The 21,036-nt window shown below is 41.3% G+C and overlaps 4 protein-coding genes across 5 annotated transcripts; 1 reads left to right on the top strand and 3 right to left on the bottom strand.

Moving 5' to 3' along the window:
• The first annotated feature begins 7,724 nt into the window (after nucleotides 1-7,724).
• LOC122612832 (general odorant-binding protein 56a) lies at nucleotides 7,725-8,400 on the top strand. The gene is made up of 2 exons (XM_043786682.1): nucleotides 7,725-7,854; nucleotides 8,001-8,400. Exons 1-2 carry the CDS (start codon nucleotides 7,795-7,797, stop codon nucleotides 8,358-8,360), a joined length of 420 nt encoding a protein of 139 aa, XP_043642617.1. The 5' UTR covers nucleotides 7,725-7,794; the 3' UTR covers nucleotides 8,361-8,400.
• Nucleotides 8,401-8,765: 365 nt separating this feature from the next.
• Nucleotides 8,766-9,241, bottom strand: LOC122615271 (general odorant-binding protein 56a). The gene is made up of 2 exons (XM_043790247.1): nucleotides 9,182-9,241; nucleotides 8,766-9,119 (listed from the first exon to the last, which is right to left on the bottom strand). The coding sequence occupies exons 1-2, from the start codon at nucleotides 9,239-9,241 to the stop codon at nucleotides 8,766-8,768; spliced, it is 414 nt and encodes a 137-aa protein (XP_043646182.1).
• Nucleotides 9,242-10,120: 879 nt separating this feature from the next.
• Nucleotides 10,121-11,005, bottom strand: LOC122615269. Of its 2 annotated transcripts, none has more exons than XM_043790243.1 (2): nucleotides 10,907-11,005; nucleotides 10,121-10,759 (listed from the first exon to the last, which is right to left on the bottom strand). In XM_043790243.1, the coding sequence occupies exons 1-2, from the start codon at nucleotides 11,003-11,005 to the stop codon at nucleotides 10,121-10,123; spliced, it is 738 nt and encodes a 245-aa protein (XP_043646178.1). The 2 variants fall into 2 exon arrangements, with proteins under 2 accessions (XP_043646178.1, XP_043646179.1); XM_043790244.1 differs by having other exon boundaries at nucleotides 10,937-11,005.
• A 2,086-nt stretch (nucleotides 11,006-13,091) lies between these two features.
• On the bottom strand, nucleotides 13,092-13,809 carry LOC122615270 (general odorant-binding protein 56d). The gene is made up of 2 exons (XM_043790245.1): nucleotides 13,652-13,809; nucleotides 13,092-13,586 (listed from the first exon to the last, which is right to left on the bottom strand). Exons 1-2 carry the CDS (start codon nucleotides 13,697-13,699, stop codon nucleotides 13,239-13,241), a joined length of 396 nt encoding a protein of 131 aa, XP_043646180.1. The 5' UTR covers nucleotides 13,700-13,809; the 3' UTR covers nucleotides 13,092-13,238.
• Nucleotides 13,810-21,036: the final 7,227 nt, after the last annotated feature.

Here is a 21,036-nt window from a genome sequence, read left to right as displayed (position 1 = left end):
ATTAAGGGCAGTAAATAAAGTAACAATCGACTTTGGGTTTCAGAAGAAAGCCAATATATCTTGTATTCCAAGAACGTGCGAATTCTTGTTAGAATTTCCAAAGAATAGTGTTGATCGATTGGTTGGTCTTATAAACACAGAATTCCGCCTAATTTAGAAGCCCTATCTTATCGTTTTTCCAGCAAACCTTTTATAAAACTGGAAATACCTTGGAATAGATTACCATTGTTATCTCTAGGGTTTTATAATTCAGAAATCCAAAAGCTCTTTTGCTATGTTACCCTCAAAAAATAATGAAGTATAATAGCCGGAATCCATTGTTACATTACACAAAGTGCCAATTGTAGAATACTTTCTATAATTTTAGAAGCTTTATCTTATCGTTTGCTGAAAGTAGACGCACCTTTTAAAAGATTAGCTTTCAAGTAGAATTGTACATATGGTTATCTCAGCTGGAGACCTTAGAGGGGTTTTCCTCTTTTTACCTGTCATGACTAATTCAGCTTCAGGCATTTACAAGGCCTTACTCATCGCCATGGTCATCACAATATACCAATGTTTGTGCTAACAAACACTTCTATCGATTAGCAAGCTAAACCACACAGATTAGATAGTCCCTATCTTTATGAGGCAAGTCTTGATTAGATTCGCCCTCACAATATGGATTTAGTTGCCTATAAGAGTTGGATCCATTCGCACGCCGTTCAAAGTTAGCGCAAATATCTAAAAAATGCCACCACCACACGGAGGACCTGGAGGACCCGGAGGCCATGGACATGGACATGGAGGACCACATCATGGTGGACCGCCGCATCATGGCGGTCCGCATGGAGGACCGCCACATCACCATGGACCGCCACATCATCACGGACCTCATCGACCCTGCTGCTGTTTCTGCACAATTTCCTAAGAATTTATAGAGGAATTTATTAAGCATAGTTGTTGTAAGGACCTTCACGGAATAAATACGATTGCCTCAAGGATGTAACGCAACTGTGTATGTGTTTAAGGTTAATAAGACGCCTAATTAGTGTAATCGAGTGCCTCGAGTGCTAAGCAATTAATGGCTGGCTAATCATTATGTGTCACCTCAAAACGCTTTAAAACCTCAAAAGCCGCTGCCATAATACAAGTGTACCAATGGTATCTGTGTGTTTTGTTGCGTGTCGGGAATGCGTGTGTGTGTGTGTGTACGTATTTGGGGGTAGGGGGTAGGGGGGAGGAGTGGGATGGCTGTGGTTGGAGGTGGGTGTCCTGTGGCCGTACACACACGCACTTCGCATTTAAGGTCGGACTGGTCGGTGGCTCTAATTTATAGCAGCCAAGTGGATGCCGAAGACCAGAAGACATACAAGTGCCATAAATTCTGGCAAAGGAACACATTATTTATACTGTCAACTGCTCCATATTTCGGATGGGAAATACTATGGCCTAACCATAAATAAGTGCATTGCCTTTGCTGTGTTTTTGCGAAATAAGTCTTCATTAGCGGTTAAAAGGCCGACTGGTTTGACCCACAAAGGACTTCTCAACGCTGCGAAATCGCTTGCCTACACTTCATTTTCCGATTCGCATTGAGCTGTTTTCGTCGCCCAGCCGCAGAAATGCCGCATTAAAGCCGGAAATTCCCAAACAACAACAAGGAAAATGCTTAAAGTTCAAATTAAGCACAACAGCTGGCGAAAAATTGAATTGAAAGCAGTAGCAGGAGCAGGAGGAGCAGGAGCGGCAGCAGAGTGGCAAACAAAAGCAACAAAGAGTCGCTGCTCCCGGTCACCCAACCCCCCAACCCCGAAAAACACCCAACCTTAAACCTCGAACCCAAAACTCAACTCAACCCAAGGCATTTTCACGAAAGGCAGCGGAAAACAGTCAAGGGAAAACCTAAAAGGAAAAACCGAAGCACGCTTTTCTGCGACGGAGGCGCGATGTTAGCCATAACTTCGGGCCATCAGCTGGCGAAAGAAGAGAGCTCCAAAGAGAGAAAATCGCGTTATAGCTGAGCAATGAGAGTAGCGTTAGCTTGAGAGTTTTCCTGGCACAGTGGCGCCATTTTCCATCATGGCGTTGGCAGGTGGTACTACGACACGCATGCGTCGGTGTATTGAGTGAAATTGGAAAAATCGGAGAGCGAAATCTGTGGTTTAGTTAGTGCTTCGAATAAAGCTCAAGGGTTTGGATGTCTATTGTGGAACACTTGGATTGTTCTCCACCGATAGACACGCCATTTAAGACCCTGCTAAAGTTTACTGTTTCAATGCCCGAAAACAGTTTTGTTAAGTGCTGATTGGGAATTCGAACCTTTTTATCTCAATCTATAAAGGTTGTCAATCAAAACTCGAATCTCAGGTGCTACTAAACAAGAAACAACAATACTATTTAATACAAAGTTCCATGTATATATGGAAATTTCTAAAAATATCCGAAGGCAATGATTTAAAATGCCTGAAGATTACATAATTGTGGCTTTTAATATTTCATTGTATTTTCCACAACATTTGTATCGCAATAAGCGTTAGTTACATTTCTGACATGTCTTAGTAATCATTTAAGGGGCTTTTATTTCCCAACACCTGAATTACTTTCCATGGAGACAATGCGATTTAATGCCCCTTGTCGGCTCTTGTATACAATTTCCTGACTTTATTTATTCAGCATTCTTGATTGTTTTTTGCCTTTCCTGCTTCATTTCCTGTGCCTCACACTCACACTCACATTCACAATGATGCAAAGTGGCTGCCACTAACGCTGCTGGCATTATCCCGAAGTGTGTAATTACGTATGCTACTGGGCGGTGGGGGGGCGACTGCCACGCCCCCTTTCGCATAGTTTCTGTCTAGTTGCAGTGCATAAATTATGTTAGGCCAAAGTGCAAGCAGAGTTATGTAGACGTACTAGGTTTGCTGGAAAGATTAACGCCTTCGTTTTGTTTTTAATGCGGCATGGCACTCACATCGCCACATTGCCACGCCCACTCGTCCTTATGCTGATGCTGATGCTGATGCTTATGCCACTAAGCCGTCTGCGAGTAGCAGGAAAAACAAACTGCAACGGAAGCTGCACCTCATCGTCGAGCTTTTTCCCCACCCCCCTCAACTTTCCAGCGACTGTGTCAGTTTTGGGCGACTGTTTCATGCGGCCACTTCAGTACAGCGACAATAATACGACCAAAGCAGCACCAGCACACTGACAGAAATCGTGTGGTCATTTACAGATAATAAATTCAATAAATAATAATGAATATAATATAATATATAATATAATATAATAAATTCCTTACAAACTTCTAATCTTAGCTAATTTAACTTTTTTAAAAAGGAAAACGAGGCGGGGGTGTGTGTGTGTGTGTGTGTCTCTTAATGATAATGATGACAGTCTGTCGCTGGCTGCGCTGCACTTGCTCTTTATGCTGACGCTGTAGGACTCTCGGCGCGCTAGTTAAAGTTTTAATTTGGCATATTATAGTGGCTGGAGTGGCACAGCAGGCGCTCGTTAAGTATGCCCACAGAAAACATGGAATTAGAGCCACAAAAGCACCGTAAAAAAAGAAAAAGGAAACCACCAAGTCGTCGCTGCGACGACTTATGGCATTGAACTTAGCCAAAGGAAAGAGTCCTTGGGAGCTGAGATCCTTGGCCACAAGTGAGTGTGTGTATCGACATGCTCGAGTGGCTCAAAATGAATCGTTGAAGTGGCGCTAAAGCTGCTGAAATGCCGCTGGCTGCAGATGGCATTTTATAGTGATCATTTCCACCAACTAATTGTGGTGTCATAGGATTCCAGAGACCTTTAATAACGCTGGTATCTCAGCTTATTTAGCACTCCAAAGATGCTTAAAAATGTAGATAGAAATTGGCAAGAAAAAACAGACACAAATGCTGCATTCTTCTATTAACTTTTAAGATAGCTTTTGCTTGTACATATTTTCAATACGATAAGATATTCTTCGATGTTTGTGTTTGCTAATTTTGCTTAGAATTTATCAAAAAATATATTAACGATGGCCCTTTTTTAAATATTAGTTTAAACTTGTAGGTGAGGTAAGTATAATTAACCTTCTAATCTCATAGATAAATTTGTTTCTCACGACAACTCAATCCATTTGAATTGGGATTCCCTTCTGAAAACCTCTTACTCATTTGCGTTGTTAATGTAAGTTTAATTTTATTAACACAGCAATAAAGGTGGCAAAGCAACTTAAGTGTGCAAAAATAACCCAGTAGCTACTAGACAGAGATTTGGCCAACATCAAACTCCACGTCCAGTGTGGCTATTAATGTGTTCGTTCGGCTTTTGAGCATTTCAATTTCACCCGTAACTTGCTTTAAGCCATTTAGCAAATTATTCGCAACGTGCCTCAACCCTTGAATGCGAAACTAGAAGAAAAGGAAAGCAGACGAGAGCAGACAGCCATCGAAGTTGAATGGAAATTTTTTGGCAAAAGCATTTTCAATTCAATCAAACGCCCCCACACATGCTGGCATTTAAATAAAAATAAACAAGGCAAAGGAATACTTCGAAACACTTTTAAGCATCATTACATTAGCAAATTTCACCGATTTCGGGGTATAGGATGATTTCGATTGAGGCGATGGATGCGGAAACTCGATAAAAGGACTTGTGTGCATGTACATGTGTGTGTGTGTGTGTGTGTGTGTGTGGGCGTGGCAATAAGAAAGCACACATGGCACACACGAACAGGAACGCGAAGTTCGCTCACTTCCGTTTCCGTTTTTTGGCATTTTCTAATTTCCATTCGGTCGCAGAGTCGTGGGAAATGTAATTATGGCCATAGAAAACCCGCAGAACCCTCTGCCGTGAGCTGTTGGCCAGCTGTTGGTAGGTTTTGGTGTAATTGTCGTTATAATAAATAACTTCAACTGTCCGACACTTGACACTTGACATCAGCTGCAGCGGAAGCGGCAACAGGAGCGGCAAAAAGAAAATCCCCAACCCCATTTCTGCATTTCCTTCATATGTACATATGGGTGCATGCAAAGTGCCAGAAAAACATTTACCATTGCCGCATATTTCAAATGCGGACACATGTAAAAATGCTGAAGCGCTGATAAGGACATTAACATTTGGCCAAACACATAGACATGTCGGCAAACCAGGCATGGGCGTTTTTTGTGGGGGAACGGGGGGTAAACTTCCTTCCGCATATGCGAAACATCAAAAAAAAATAGAAGAAAAAAATTAAGCGGAAAACCTTCACCTCGTCGCTTTTGACACGCAAATTTACAACGGCAACAGTGGCAAACAAAAACTTGCTATGGCCAAAACACACAAGCCCTCCTCCCTTTTTTTTCGGAGACCCACCAAAAATGAAGAAGGGAAGAGAAAGGCACAAATTTTTGAACGCATACAAATGCAATTTAAATTTACTTATTTAGGACCCCTGGGAATTTCAAATTATTCGCCTTTTCACGCAAATTTAGCGACCATTTTTCTCACAGAAATAAAACTCAGACAGGTGGGAGGCCTTCGTCAGGAGTTTTCATAGTTGGGGGGGATTTTCCCAGACCCCCTGACATGTGTACACTGGCTGATTCTTGGGCGTAACTTTTTCCAACTCTGTTTCCCTCTTTTTTTTTTGCTTTGCATGGGGGCGATTAGAAAATGCTTCAACCCACCGAAGAAAGTAACCCAAAAGTCTCTGACAAATGCTCTTTGGCCGGCATGTTGTTGCTGCTTCTGGGTTCTGAGTTCTGCGTTCTGTGTTCTGTGTTCTGTGGTGATTAATGACGTCGAAAGCTGAGCAGGATCTGCTCGGCGGGGATGCCGTGGCAGCTTAATTTAAAATGAAAATTGTACTTAATTTCTAGCTGAAGTTGCGGGCGGGGGCGGGGGGTCTTGTAGACTGATTATGCTCTTCATGGTTTTGCCCTGTGCTCTATAGGGAAAGCCATCCCTAGCGCAGCTCTGGTTCATTAGAAATGAGCTTAAACAAATATTACATTTTTGCCTTGTTAATGATTCTGAAACTTTGAAAAGAATTTACGAATTTTGAGAAATTAATCCTGTTTGTCTAGATATTTCAATGAAGCACCTTTAACCAAACATTTGTAGAAAAGATTCACTTTTATTTGCATAAAACATGCTGTGCTATTTGAATGTCATTTGTTCTGACTTCAAAAGTGGTTTGTTTATAACAAAGAGCTTACTTCCAAAGGAATGTCAACAACGAAACTAATTCCCACCTGTAAACATTCCTGCAAATGCTTTTACTCTGCTTGCCAATCATTATTTTTATAAAGTTTTCAGATTAAATTTCCAGGTTTTTTCTTACTCGCAACACAAACAATCTTTGCATGTGTAACGCCAGAGTTTATCACTCAAGTCGACTGTCCCCACCACAAGCAAATTGAATTAAGATTACCACACAAGGATTTCAAAGCATTTGCGGAGAAGTCAAACAAGCTTTAGTTTATTATTATTATTGCGTCAGAGCGAAAAGTTTTCAGCCACTGGTTGGTCGGGGGGGTGGTGTGGGGGGTGTGGTGGGTGTGGTGTGGTGTCTGCGTGTGCGTTGGAAAATTTTCAATCGCAATCTTATGGTTTATTTCTTTAGCGCCAAAGCTACTTTATTTTGACAGCAGACAAACAAATGTCAGAATTGAAATTAAAAGGAAGGCAGCGACAGCAGAAGAAGTCAGTGGAAAACTTGTGAAAAACACGCCCGACTCAAACAAGTAGACGAAGGTTTTTCCAGCAGGGAGAAGGGCTGTCTTGGCCTGGCCACAGTACGCAGTCCCAATCAGAAACTCCGCATCCCGGCCACGACTTTGGATCCGACTCCGACTCCGGCTCGATTCCATCAGCTTCAGCCTCAACCTAAGTCTGAGTTTCAGCATCAGAATCAACATCAGCATCAACATCACCACCCACACGCACTGACTTTCCTGCATTCCCGCATTTTCTTTTTGTACATTTCACACAGCGTGAAATTTTCTAAATGTCATTTTGCTGTCATCTCGTGGATAATAAGATTACAACTACGCTGAAATAATAGGATTCAAATGAAAAAACTTTGCCGTCGTCGTCGTCTTCTTCGTCGTCGTCGTCGTCTGTCTCCTTACGCTTCTCAACTTTCAATACGCGCCTGGCCACACCTCTCCGCCCATAATACACAGATATATATCTGAATCAGAATCCGACTGGGGAGCGTTTGTCGGTTGGTTATTGTGCCTTTAGCTTGGGATCTGCCACCTGGTATGGGGCAGCAGTGGAAAGTTTTTGATAGAGTGCAGCGATAATGAGTGAGCAGCCACAATCCCAATCCCAATCCCAATTTCAACTCCAACTCCAGTCGAGGTAACTTGAGCGACCTACGATCTGGAGACCACTTGAGGCGTCCCTGTCTGTACCATGTCTGCGTTCTATCTGTATAATTGATTCGATTCCCCCGTTTGTGGAGGTAGAAGGCGGTTTAATGAACCATGCTTTCATAGCGACCATAACTTCAGATTGTCTACCTGCCCGCGGGCCACAAATAGACGAAAGTACTGGCCAAGTTTGCAAAAAAAAATAGAGAAAAAATAACAGACACCAAAGCTAGATAGCAAAGGAATTGGGAGAGATAGCAAACAGAAATCTAAAACCAAAAACCAAAACAAAAATCAAAAAGCAAAAAGCAAAGCCATCAGCTGGGCTTAGGTGGATCACTGCCCGGGGCCATAAAGAGAAACCGGCTTTTATTTGCCGCCTAGACGAGTATAAAAGCCGCGATCCCAACCCATATCGACATCAGAACTTCTCCAAACGTTCTAGCAATCCCAAGTTATACTCAACATGAACTCCTACTTCGTGATCGCTCTGAGTGCCCTTCTTGTGGCTCTGGCTGCTGGATCGGTGAGTTGGAACTTAAGCTAAGAAAACTAATATAACTATTAATTTTAAGTTAGAGGGGATTGTATAAGTCCCTTGCCCTAAAAGATATAATATTTATAAGCAAATGCCTATGCTAATGATCCTGACTGGCTGTAATTTCTTCTTAGCCCATTGAGCTGAGCGATGAGCAGAAGACTCTGGCCAAGCAGCACCATGAGCAGTGCGCCGCCGAGGTGAAACTGACCGAGGAGGAGAGTGCCAAGGTCAAGGCCAAGGACTTCAAGAACCCCACCGAGAACATCAAGTGCTTCGCCAACTGCTTCTTCGAGAAGGTCGGCACCCTGAAGGACGGTGAGCTGCAGGAGTCCGTGGTCCTGGAGAAGCTCGGCGGTCTCATTGGCGAGGAGAAGACCAAGGCGGCCCTGGAGAAGTGCAGGACCATCAAGGGCGACAACAAGTGCGACACCGCCGCCAAGTTGCACGAATGCTTCGAGAGCTTCAAGCCCGCCCCCGAGGCTAAGGCCTAAGGAAGTTTGGGAGTTGATCCATGGCAAATTGTGATTCGGAAAAAATAGAAACTTCATTTAAATAAAATTCTTGTTTGAATGAAACTTGTCTGTGTGCTCTATATCTATTTAAATTTGTTCCCTAAATGAACAAGCAAGCTAATGCCTTTCCAAATAATTAATTTTGTTCAGACTTTAATGAACAAGTGTATCCTTCTGAATCAGAAGAGTAAGGGAGCAATTTGCCACAGCTTAATTGAGGCTTTCAAGCCCTGTTTAACGTAAGCAGATTATAATCCATATTCATGTGTAAGTCAGCTCACTCGGCGTTTTCCATGTGCATAATTAAACATATGGAGTGCACCAAATCAGGCTATTAATCATTGAGTGCATTGAACACTTCAAAACTGCTTTATTGTTTCAAATTTAGGCACTAATACCCTTGACTACACACTTTTCATAGTTGTAGACAAAGTCACAGGTGGTGGCCGACTTGGTGGCTCCGCAGCTGGTAAGCAAAGTCTTCAGCTTGTCCATCGGCAGACTGCTGAAACGGAGCTGGGCAAACTTGAGGATCTTGTCGGTATTGGGCTTGCCATCGTCACCCAGGAGGCCCAGTTTCTTGTAGACGCAGCTGTGATAGCACTTCACCGACTCCGAGGGATTGGCCACCTCCTTGTCGGTGGTCAGCAAATTGGCGTCACCAGCAGCGATATTCAGCTCCTTGATGCAGGCCTGTTGAATTTGCTTAACAGCGGCCAATTCAGCAGCTGACTGGCCCTTTTTGAATAAATTTATTAATAAAGGAATAAGTTATCCTTAAAAATATTCTGCCAACTTACCGCTGCCAGTTCGCTTAGAGCGAAAATTAGGAATACAACCAACGAGTAGATAAGTTTCATCTTTACAAAGCTACATTCACTGTCGAACTGAATTTCGTTCACAGTAATATGGCTTAAATACTCGAAAAATTTTTAAGTTGTTGCCCAAATTTTGCCAATCAAGTTATTATTTTTATTTAAATTCAATTAATGAAATTGCTTCATTTTAAACTGGGTTCTTTTTAATTTCGAAACAATTTTCGCTTTTCAACCAGCAGGCGTGAAATCATCTACGCCTGAAAGAATCATTCGGGTCAGTGAGCTTTGTTTGGACTTTGGATTTATTTACTTTATCTTATTTTATTGTGCATGGAATAGTTTTTCTTGTTTTCAGATTAGTTCTTATTTCAACTAGAAGCAATTTGATGTGATTTAGTTTCCTTAATAAATTCCCTATGCGAGTTACAATTGCCAATTTGCTTACACTTTGAATTGAAGAAAACATTAAATTTTTCTGTTCTGGCACTAAAATTCGTATGAAGTATATATTAACATAATATGTTTTTTCTGTGTTCATGATTGTGAAATTTTTATTTATTTATTTTTATGTATTTTAGAAATGTATAAAACCAATAGGATCTTACATTCAAATTTACCTTCCATCAGCCAAAAACTATACTATGAAACTTGTGAATAATTTAAAAAAAGTTCTGCCTAAATTTATGGTATTCAGTTTTTCAAAAACCATGAGCAGAAAAATAAATATTTTAATTATTAAAAACCTATATATTAACGGTGTTAAAACTAATAACGCTAAAATGCAAAACTTTGACTTTTTATTGAATAATTTTAAAACACGCAAAAGCTGAATAAGTTACAATTTATATACATTTAATAAATAAGTGAATTTACGATAAAACAAACATCGATAAAGCTTGGGACCCACAAATACCCAGCTATTCACTCCGACTTGGTGGTGGTCATTGCTTCTCCGGAATGCTGGATGCCGTCGATGAAGTCGCTGCCCTCCGGACCGAATCCCTCGTTCTCCGCCTCGGTGCGTTCGAGTATCTCACGGATGCGCTGCTCGGCCTCCAGAGTTTTGAGGTGATTGTAGCACAGATGCAGCTTGTAGGCCGCCTCGCAACGTGTTTTGCCCTGCAGATCGCTGCACTCCTTGATCTCGGCCTTCTCGTGCTGTATGATCGTTTGCACCTGATTCTTGAAGGCCTCCTCCAGCAGGACATTGTACCTATCCAGATCGAGGCTCTCATACAGGCAGCTCACAAAGCACTGCAGCGGCTCATTGTGCTTCAGATCGAGATATGGCATTTGCGAGTTGCCATTGATGTCGATATCACCGAGGTTATTCACATCGCCGATGGATTGCACTGGCGTGGGGGCTACATCGTTGTCATTGTTGTAGTCACTGTTCATGAGGCTCATGTGAAAGAGTTTCAGCTGCGACATTGAGATCTCGGTCCTGCGCATACAAGCCCTCAGCATCTCCTGGCTGAGCTTGGTTTCCGTGCCATTTGGCGGATCTGGAACCAGGGTACGGGTCATGGACATGTTCAGCGAGACGGTCAGCGATCGGGACTGTGAATAAAATATTAATTTTACAAAAATTAAATATTGCCACTATGCAGTCCAAAGTGTCAGTGGGAGATACTTTTAAATTTCAGGAAAGTTTGACTCACTTTCCTTCCTCAATATTTACCTACTACATACATAAGTTGGGTTCACAACAAATATATAAAATATGAAACACATTACCCATGCTTGAGAAACGAATTCAGTGAGGGTGAGGCAAAGCACTGCCAGCAAACTGGCACGAAAATACATCTAAGAAATATTTTACAATTTATTGACGATATACTTTTAAAAGTTTTGCAACTATAGAGCCTGTCGCGATTTAACGAAAGCCTTTTATAGAGTCGTCTTCATGGATCAGAATTCGTTTTAAATCGCCGTTTAATTGTTGTACAAATCGATTACCAAATCATGTTCATGCCTCACTTGCCAAAACCCATCAGGTAATCATTTCCAGATACATCGCATATAATGTGTCATGCATCAGTGGACTGGCAATAGCATTTTCGGGTGAGAAGTCATATTAGCATTCGACAAAAACACTCATCTGACTTATTTAATGGCCTCTGTAATTACACACAAACAAAATGGTTTGCAAAAAGTTGTAGGCTCAATTTGTTAGATGAATCTACCAAACATTTAAGTACCGCTCCATAAAGGTGTTTAAAAAGCGGGCTAACCATTGTTTGCAATTTTAATTAAAATAATCATAGTAATTATTCACTAATTTGCTTTTGCCAGCCATAATAGTTTTCCTTGAAATCTGAAATCTTAATTTGATTATGGAAATGCTTACAAACTGAATGAGGAAAAATATATGACACTGTCAAGAACACGTATCCTTGCTAAGATAGAGTTATTCAAGTTGTACTGCAAACAAATTCAATCACATTAGTTCAAGCCACAGCTACTCGTACTGGTTTTCTTGAACTCCTACTTTCTTTGGCTCCACTCTAATTGACGGACTTAATCACGGACTTGTGCTGATAATCGGGAACACAACCGCAGCATCCCCAGCCACATCACACATTGGTCTTTAAGATCAAAGAAACACCACACATGGACGGAGAAAAAACGAGAGACATCGGAGCATGAAACAAGACAGTGGCAGCCACCCTGCAGCGAAGTTTTTATAAAATTAAATTACATTAATGTGCGAACCGCAGGGCGAGCCTCCCCCTCAAAGCGTCGGCACTCAACCCCAGCCCACAAAAACCCCCCAACCAGCGATATCCTTGGTCCTTGGCCATTGAAAGCCAACTAGCGGCGGCAAGACAAGTCAAACAGGACGGCCAAGACAAAGGCTGATGTCGAGCATCAATGGGCTAGCATCTCACGCGTGTTGGCTCCTTTGACAAGCCGCCATGGCTGTCTACTTAAATGCATTAGCTCGGGGGGTGGCATCCGGAGTCCTTCGATTGGGCTGCCTTTTTAATAGACATTAGTGAACGCATCAGTGATTGTTTGTTCGCTTGGCCACGGCAGGCCATCAGCCATCAGGCATCAGCTCTTGTGCAGACAACTGCAACTGAAACGGATGCTAAATGGAAGTGACATGACAGCCAGACCAACCAGAGCCCAGGAAGTGACAAAATGAATTATGGACACTGGCTGCGATCCAAAGTCCCCAATGCCAAAGCCAAATGCCAAAGCCAAGAGCAAAGCCAAAGTCGCAGCAATTGTCCCTTCTATGCCCACCTGATCCATGTTGAACCAGTAAATGCAATTGCGACACGTGCTCAATGAATGTTTAATGATTTGTTAATTGGATTTGGGCTTTTAAAAACACGGCTCGCCGTGTCCAATTCATTTGCTCGACCCCCACGCATCCTGTAACCCCCCACAGTCTCCTCCCAGAATCCCCAGGATCCGAGGTCTTTGTGCCAATAAGTTTGCCGTCGCTCATCAATATTTATGCCAAACATGAGCGGCCAAATGCCTCTGGGATCGCCGCTCTGTAGCAAGGACTTAAGTCCCTGACGACGGTCTGACAGTGGTTGGTCCTTAATGACGGCCCACTGTTATGCAAATGGGTGCGTGGCCGAAACGCAAATGGGTCATACAGTGGAGCATCCATTGACAAGTCGAATATGCATAAGTAATTATGTATAAGAATTTCTCTCTCTTAATTTCCTTTGAGACACAAAGAGGGGTGGACAAAGTTGCGAAAGTTATTTCCACTTACTTTGGGTTGGTTCACCTAAAAAATTATTTTACTAGAAGTTTAATAACAATATTTATGTCATGTGAGATTCCATACCATTATCCTTTATTTCAAACATAGTTTCACAAAGTAGCATGGGTTTCTGCTTTAAGTATTTGGTAAGAACGAATTATATACTTTCAAAACAGTTTGCTTGAATATTTATTCAAAACCTTTATAGATCTAAATAATTTTTTTATCAATCGATATACTGAATTAAATCGAAATAGGTATCAAGTCACAGACAGATTATCACACAATATTATAGCGGCTGTTTTGCGCTCAGATGTGGGCGCGGTTCTTGTAGTAGCACTCGAATAGCTGATAGGCAGTATCGCACTTGTCGGCTCCCTTGGTGGCATCGCACTTGGCCTGAACGGCCTTCACGGCATCCTCGCCGGCCAGGGGTCCCAGCTTGGCCAGAACGACATCGGGCTGGATTTCGCCATTGATCAGGAAGCCGGTCTTCTCCAGGAAACAATTGGCGAAGCACTTGATCTTGGGATCGCTGTTCTCGAAGTTGCCGTTTCGCAAGGCGAGCGCCTGATCCTTGGTGACGCCCTCCTGCTGGGCACAAAGGGCGCCATTGGCATGGGCCACCGCCTTCTGCTCATCCGAAAGCTGCAGTTTCTATAAGATATATTCAAGAGATATCCTTAGTAATACGCTCCCTTTGATCAGCAAGTTAAACTCACGGCAGACGAAATGGCCAAAATGGCGGACAGGACGAGGAGGAACTTCATTTTCGGTCGAGATGTTGTTGAAAACCCTTTGGTATCGAAACTGTTGACTATATTCTGTTAGCATCTGGCTTTTATACGATTTTTAACTGCAGCTTCGCTAGAGTTTTGTTTTGATTATCGCATTTTGTTTTCGCTCTACTCCGCTGATCACACTGTATAAGCAATTATTCCACATACACACGGCAATACACCGGTTAGTTTATTTAAATCGCCTTTTTTAATGGTTCTCGAGGTTTTGTTTTTTGTCTGGCCGTAAGCCCTCTCCGATCTTGTTGATAACCCGAAACTGACTCACTTTTTGTGCCTCGCCGGTTTAAAGTTCAACCGATACTCAAATCGTTAAATATATAGCAAGTTCAATGCAGCTCCCATTGTACCTATAATTGGCCTTAATGCCCCAGACTCGACTCGAGCTGATTATAAGGCTGAAATTATTTTACAGCCATAATGTAAGTGCTAATTGTAGTTTCAGATTTTCCAACGATTAAAAGTGTGTTGTACTTCCCAAGGGTCAGAGTGCCCAGCGAAGCGTCAACGTCAACTAATTTGATTTAACAATACTCGTAACTCCCAAAACCTTAAACTTGAAATGAAATACAATCTAACGCTGGTTTTTTATGGAGGTGTTAAAAAAAATGTGCAAACCAAGCGTGAGTGGGCAGTTTTGGAGAAGAGAGAATAGAAACAACTACATTTTATCTTACAAATATTTTACCTGATGCCGAATATACTATAAGTCCATAGAGACAATGAGAGGCTTGGCTTTTTTTACAGCTCAAAAGTATTTTTCCATTTCATGTAGAGAACAAAGTGTACCTTGTAATCAAATAAATACAGCTCAAATATATTTTTTCATTTCATGTAGAGAACAAAATGTGCCTCGTAATACCCCAAAAAAATATATATAATAAAATAAATTGGCCTTTACTAAAAGGCACTGTAACAAAATACTTCTTGCTCATTAATAATAATTAGATAATTTGCTTAAATTAAATCTGAAATAAGTCTGCTGTTACATGGAATTACTGATGTTCGTTGATTCATCAAACCTGTTTTTAGTTTGTCAGTTGTTCCCCTGCCCATTTGTATTGTTTTGTTTCAAAGTTTGAAGTCAAGTGCCGGCATCAAAGTCTGAATATGCAGATGAGTCTGAAAACCTCAAGTCCATACGATCGAACTGAACTGGTTTGCTGATTAATTTTTGGCACAGATATGTCTAGCTAATTAGCAATTAAAGTGACATTCGGATGATTTGCTGATGTTTGTACATTTATGCATGAGTTTTTTGAGCGGAACCATTTATGTCGGCTAACTGACCGAATTATTTAATAATGGCAGTAATATAGTTACCAAAGTTGATGCCTACGTGCCAGAACTTTGTTTCATATATTTTATCAATATTTACTGCTGACAGCATCGATAATTCATGACCTACTCAAACTATATACCCGTGCCTGGGGTCACCCTCTCGACTTTCGGATACGAAGTTACAGTTACCGGAGCAAACTCGTAAATAGTTACGCACGCCAGGGAAAACAAATGTCAGAGCGATTATTGCGGCCCATCGTCGCCTGCCAGGGCCATAACAAAAGTAAAATATTTAAATAGTAATAAATTCATAATGTCATCGTGTATAATGCTCCTATTGGAGGGAGACCTTCCAACGATTTATAGACAATAATAACTGCAAACACGAAGCAGTGGCTGACTCCTCAAGTAGTTTGATTTCATTTCGAGGAGATGGAGGCCGCCCATTCAGCTTTTCCAGCTTTTTCAGCTTTTCCACCTGCCGAAGAAGTTCGGTGTCCCTAAAAAAAAGTTTCCTGTGGGGAAAAAGAAATAAAACTGTTTTATCGCAGACATGATAGAACGGGAGGGAATGTCGCATGCGACTCATATATAATATAAATATTAAATACTATATGGCATGCCATAAAAATATAAACAGCACATAAAACGACAATGAAAAACAATGGCACACGTTATTAAAAATGTGTGCCCGAAGAACTGGTAACGGCTAATGAAATGTCATCGGACCCGAGGGCTCAACTCAACTCGGCTCAACCCAACATAACTATACTGAACTGAACCGAACTGAACTGAAATGCAAATGTCACGCGAAAAACTATTTGACGACAACATTACGTTGACAAAATAATAATGCCGTCAACCGCTGAAGGACCTCGACTTAAAGGCAAAAGCTCGGCGAGGAGTCATATGCAAATTTTACGAGCTTCTCATGACCAGTCATAAAAGTCAATTTATTAGCTATGGGAAATTAAAAAGAAAAACAATTAAATGAGTGCAAAGCGTGAATTTGATTATGGTCACCGCTCATTTGAGTTGCTAAAGTAGCAATTTAACGCTGTAGAGTATTGTTCCAGTTTTTATAAATCATTCCAAATAATTTGATTTAAAACAACAGATTAGGCATTAGGCTAAAGTTTATTATCACATATTTTTTGCACTTACAAAAAGTAAATATCTGATTCAGATCAATAATTTAAAGATAATAAATGCAACCAGTAGCCTACAAAGGCAGCTGTGTAATTAATTATAACCAATGGCGAGATAGGACCTCCCACCACCGATTCCATTTCGCAAGCCTAGCAAAAAGCTACAGAAATTCAATTAGGCTTATCCCATGCAATAACAACACCGGAAGCAACAACAAGAGCTACAGAACAGCTGCAACACCTGCGCAATTAATTAGTGTTTGCCGCATTAATTTCAGAAAATAAAAAGAGATGGCCGAAAGGAAACCAGAGCCACCCACCCACCACCACCAGATGTTATAAGATAGGCACCCTTTTGGGGGTCAAACCCCAACGTCGGGCTAATAAATACAGAAAGACCCTTTCCAGCTTCTCCACAACTGGAGCAGAACATCCTCAATGGACCACAAAGGCAGTGAAACACTAAGCCAGGTAAATCAAATAAAGCAAATTCAGTTAATTTAAATTATAATGAGACCACGAGGGCAGCAGCGCAACATGGAATAGTATTTGCTGATGAAAAGATGAAACGTAAGCTACAAACTTGTGCAAATATGATGGCCTATTTGCTAAAGCTGGTTGGGTTTTAAACTATTTACGTGGGGTTTACGTTTCATAAAGTCTCATTTTCAATTGCTGTAGATTTAGTGCTACAAATAATGTGTATAAAATGTATGCTATACATAGCCTACAATCCAATGGATAATCATTTTACCCAAGGCACGCATTAAAAGTGGAAAAGATATCATAATTTCCACTTCTATAATTTGTTTACGATTATGGCCGCATGCAAAATAAAACGCATTTAAGTAATTAAGTCATAAAAAAAGTGGCGTGCTGGGTTTTGCTCCATAAAAACCGGCCCCGTCTGCAATAAAATGCCAAAAACAAAACAATTAGGCAATTAAATGTCTTGGTATTACCAAAAATTTTCGTTTTGGTAACAAAACGCGTCATAAAATAAGCCAAAAAGTACTTGGCCTTGCGGGAATACAAGTGGAGGCCCTAAAAATGGATCACAAGTGGGGGAAATGATGTGAAAATGTCTGTGCTGGCCTTTTTTCTCTTTTTTTGTCTTCTTGGAATCCGCTCTTGTCTTCCTTCGACATCCGAATAAAAACGCAAAGAAAAAGGCGATTGCGAATGCGTATGCGAGTGTTTTAGTAATATTTATTGAATTCCAGTTAACGAACCCAGAACCCAGAGCCCAGAACCCAGAACCGATGGAGCGTGGGATCAGGGACAAAGTGCGAAACACAAAAGGAGGGGGAAAGTCTAGGGACGGGCCAACAGTCAAGCAAAGCTTACAAAGCTTTTCAACGCACATTTTCCGAGACCCGTCGCCCCCTCTACGAAACTGCCGGAAAATTCCGAGCTCTGCAAAATGAATTCTTTTGTGACAAGTTCAATTCGGTTGAGGGGCCAGTCAGTGGCTGCTGCGAAGCGGAGTTCATATGGAACTCCGCTGCTCCTCGAGACCTTCGAAACCTCCACATCCTCCACTCCTCCAATCCTACAGTTCTCCAATCCTCCTATCCCCCCTGTCATATAACGCATCAAAGACGGGCCAGGTGAAGGAATGCAGTGCTCGTTGTGTAAGAAATTGAAAAACCCAAAAGGGTGGGGAGGGGGGTTAACCGTCGAAGCACCGAAGCCCGATGATGGGAAAAATGGAAAATCTCAAGCTGCGAAAATCAGCTGCAAACGCGCTGCTTTCGTTCGCATTATTGTCATGATGCTGTGGATATTTTGCTGTGCGCTTGGAATTTTTAATAAACGTTTAAGTTTATAACATTCTCAGCTTGCTACCTCGCACCTCTGTGTGTAATCTTTATGCCACATATCGACGAGTCGGCTTATCCACCAGAAAAGGCGCAAAAGAAAGACACCTTAAACTGAAGGCGAAACTGCAACCGAAAAAAGGTAATCCGGGGCATAAAGAGTCGCACATAAAACCAACTAATTAGGCAAAGCATCTAATTAGACGCACAACAAGGACATGCGTCCTTTGTGCCGCCTCGTAAAAGCCAAAGCCCCCAAATGACAGCGTCGCTAAAAATTCTTATCGCTGGCACCAAAATTAAGCTCCAAACGGGAGGGAAAAGCAGCGGTGGAAAAGCCCGGAAAAATTTATTGTGGCAAAGGTTAAAGACGGGCGCCATGTTAAATGTGGAAATTGTTTAATCCACTCCAATCCAGCCCGGCAATTACAATTACAGGGTCCGTGGTCAGCTGCATGAAATTGGAACTCCGTCCCCGTCCGAGGGATAAACTTGATGGGAAAACAAAAAAGGAGACTCTATTCCGGGCTACAAAAAAAGGAGCAACCTGAATGTAAAGGAAAAACCTATTTGCATTTTATTTTCTTTGTAATTTGATGCTCGATTGCTTTTTTTAGTGTGTAATGAGGTGGGCTGCAAATGGGTTTAATACACACATTCCGCTGGGCGCCAAAAGACAAAGTTGGAAAAAAACGTATACCACGCATGGTTGGTCCCTTTTCCATTTAAATTTTAAGTTTCTTCTTTTAATGAGTTTTATAAGTAAAAAAGAAAAGAAAAAGAATGGAATTATGTTTAGTATATTTTATAAATACTATTATAAAGCAGTTGAAAAAATACAAGAATTTAAAACACGTAACATTTTGCATATTCTGCCAACTGAAAACGAAGCAGTGAAATGTTTCGCACAATAATTGTTTTTAATTTTCGTTGGCCGAAAAATATTCGAATAATAGACTGGAGCCTGTGGCTTCTCTGGCGAAATTTCCATTCCATGGCACGCACGATTGCATTCGGAATACCCGGAGAATATTTAGGCGCCCTAAGAGGAAACTGACATTGCGACGTGCAAATTGATCAAAATAAATTGCATAAAATATTCCATTTACGTTCCCATTCCGAGCGGAGCTGCCCCGAAAATTATTGTAAGCATCTAATGCAATCAGAAAGTGTTGCAACGCCTTTGGGCCAGATGGGCGAAAACAATTCGCATCGAGCCATTAATTTGCTACCAAACTGGCTGGGCAGCGTTTCTGTTTTGAGTTATGTCCGGAATTTGTGATAAGCTATGCGGATTGCGAACTGAAAATGCCAAGGAAACTGAGCTTTCTTTTCCGGAACTCGCCTGTCAAGGTGGCTGGCTGGCTGGATTTCTTTGAAGGGGGTTGAAGAAGAAGGAAAATATTTTGGCAGTCAGATAACGGATACCACTAGCATGCTGTTAAAATAATTAGTGGGAAACAGCAGGCAGCACCCACAGTAGCCCACAAAAAGCTTGGCCGTGAGCGAGTCTACCAAATTTGGAAGTGCAACAAAAGAGTTGATTATTTGCCCACGTGCACAAAGTTCTCCTCACGTGCACTTCCATATGCAAATACATCAGCCAGTCATTAAATTAATTAAAAAGAGCTCTTTCCGTGAAATGACTGTGCAAAAACTTTCATTTGCAACTGGCTTCGGTGAGCACTGCATTTTGTTCAGGTGTTTTTTTGAACAACTTCAACAGCTCCCATTCAATTTAAGCACTTTATGCATGATTAATGCACTTGCAGTCGAAACATTGTTAAGACAACGAGCAAACAAGCATTCTACATGGATATTATCTGAATTAGAAAACCAGATAGCAATTAACTTGCAAATTAACATGATAATTATCATTCATAGTTTATCTGGGAAACGAAAGATTGGCTGAAATTCAGCAATATACATATATGGAAAACTTTGAATCTAGCAGTTTGGGCTATAAATACTAGCGTAAAAATAATCTTAAATGGTTATCCAAAGATGAGAACCACCCTTAGATGTTCCCAATGTTTCCGAATGTTTTATTCTTACCCCCAAAAACTATCCCCAAACATTTTGGGGAGAGTTCAACGAACTTGCCCCCAGAGGCGAGAAATCCCCAAGGAATTGTCGCACTGATGACTCTGTTTCGAGTCCTCCCACATATCATGGCAATAAAGTGGGGCATAAGATTTACTAATAACAATGATATAAGACATTGCCCCAAATGAGTATATAATAAAGCTAATGGAAAATTATGGGGCCTGGGGGCTTGCATTGGAAAAGTTTCTTTTAAGGGTGAAAGACGATAACAGAAACATAAATATAAACCAACGAACAATTATTGCGTTGCGATCTGATCATTTTGACTCATCAACATCGAAATCATTAAATTTGCACACTAAAAAGTAATTTGAAGTGTTGAATTTATGGCAAAGCCATTTAGCGTTATCACTGGGAATGTTTGGAATGACATTACCTGAACACATTGCCAAACTAAACCTTTTTGGAGAAAAATATTTTGGGTTCCGGGCAAGACTTAATGGTCTATTAAGGTGTTTGGCATGCGATTTAAATGCAATTAAATGGACAGTCTTTCGATTCTTAATGGCACCCAAAAAAAAACAAGGTAGGCATGGGGTTCAATTAAAATAAATGAAATTGCCGAGAAGAGTGGCTCGTAAAAATGATTAACGCATAAAATGGATACAGGCCGCTTTTAAAGCATTTCATTTAACTCAAATACAAATGGCCAGCGCCAACGCTAGATAGGATGTATGTATGATGGGGGCGAGTCTGACATGTTTTGGCGGCTCTTTTTTGCCCACCACACACAGGAGGACAAAATGTCAACTTTTTGCCAACCGAAAATTGTCAAATGCACTGAATTTCAAGCGCCATACATTTATGTTGATGCGGTTTAAAAGTTTTTTAATTACATTTGCAGGAGGACCTCATACTACCCAGCCCAAAAAAACAGCGACAACAGCCAGATCCTTTCGTCCACCCAACCGAAAAACACATCCACACTGGCGTCACTCATTCAGTATATTTTACG

Source organism: Drosophila teissieri, chromosome 2R (assembly GCF_016746235.2).
Source record: "Drosophila teissieri strain GT53w chromosome 2R, Prin_Dtei_1.1, whole genome shotgun sequence".
Classification (NCBI taxonomy): Eukaryota; Metazoa; Arthropoda; class Insecta; order Diptera; family Drosophilidae; genus Drosophila; species Drosophila teissieri.
The sequence above is the reverse complement of the archived record's forward strand: the minus strand, read 5'-3'. Positions and strand labels throughout refer to the sequence as shown.

What these genes read in the sequence shown, in the direction of transcription:
- LOC122615270 (XM_043790245.1), bottom strand. Translation starts at nt 13,699, where the DNA reads ATGAAGTTCCTCCTCGTCCTGTCCGCCATTTTGGCCATTTCGTCTGCC. An exon ending in TTTTGGCCATTTCGTCTGCC is followed by an intron (nt 13,587 to 13,651) that starts GTGAGTTTAACT and finishes TATATCTTATAG; the next exon opens with AAACTGCAGCTTTCGGATGA.
- LOC122615271 (XM_043790247.1), bottom strand. Translation starts at nt 9,241, where the DNA reads ATGAAACTTATCTACTCGTTGGTTGTATTCCTAATTTTCGCTCTAAGC. An exon ending in CTCTAAGCGAACTGGCAGCG is followed by an intron (nt 9,120 to 9,181) that starts GTAAGTTGGCAG and finishes TTATTCAAAAAG; the next exon opens with GGCCAGTCAGCTGCTGAATT.
- LOC122612832 (XM_043786682.1), top strand. Translation starts at nt 7,795, where the DNA reads ATGAACTCCTACTTCGTGATCGCTCTGAGTGCCCTTCTTGTGGCTCTG. An exon ending in TGGCTCTGGCTGCTGGATCG is followed by an intron (nt 7,855 to 8,000) that starts GTGAGTTGGAAC and finishes ATTTCTTCTTAG; the next exon opens with CCCATTGAGCTGAGCGATGA.
- LOC122615269 (XM_043790243.1), bottom strand. Translation starts at nt 11,005, where the DNA reads ATGTATTTTCGTGCCAGTTTGCTGGCAGTGCTTTGCCTCACCCTCACT. An exon ending in TCATATTTTATATATTTGTT is followed by an intron (nt 10,760 to 10,906) that starts GTGAACCCAACT and finishes TTTTATTCACAG; the next exon opens with TCCCGATCGCTGACCGTCTC.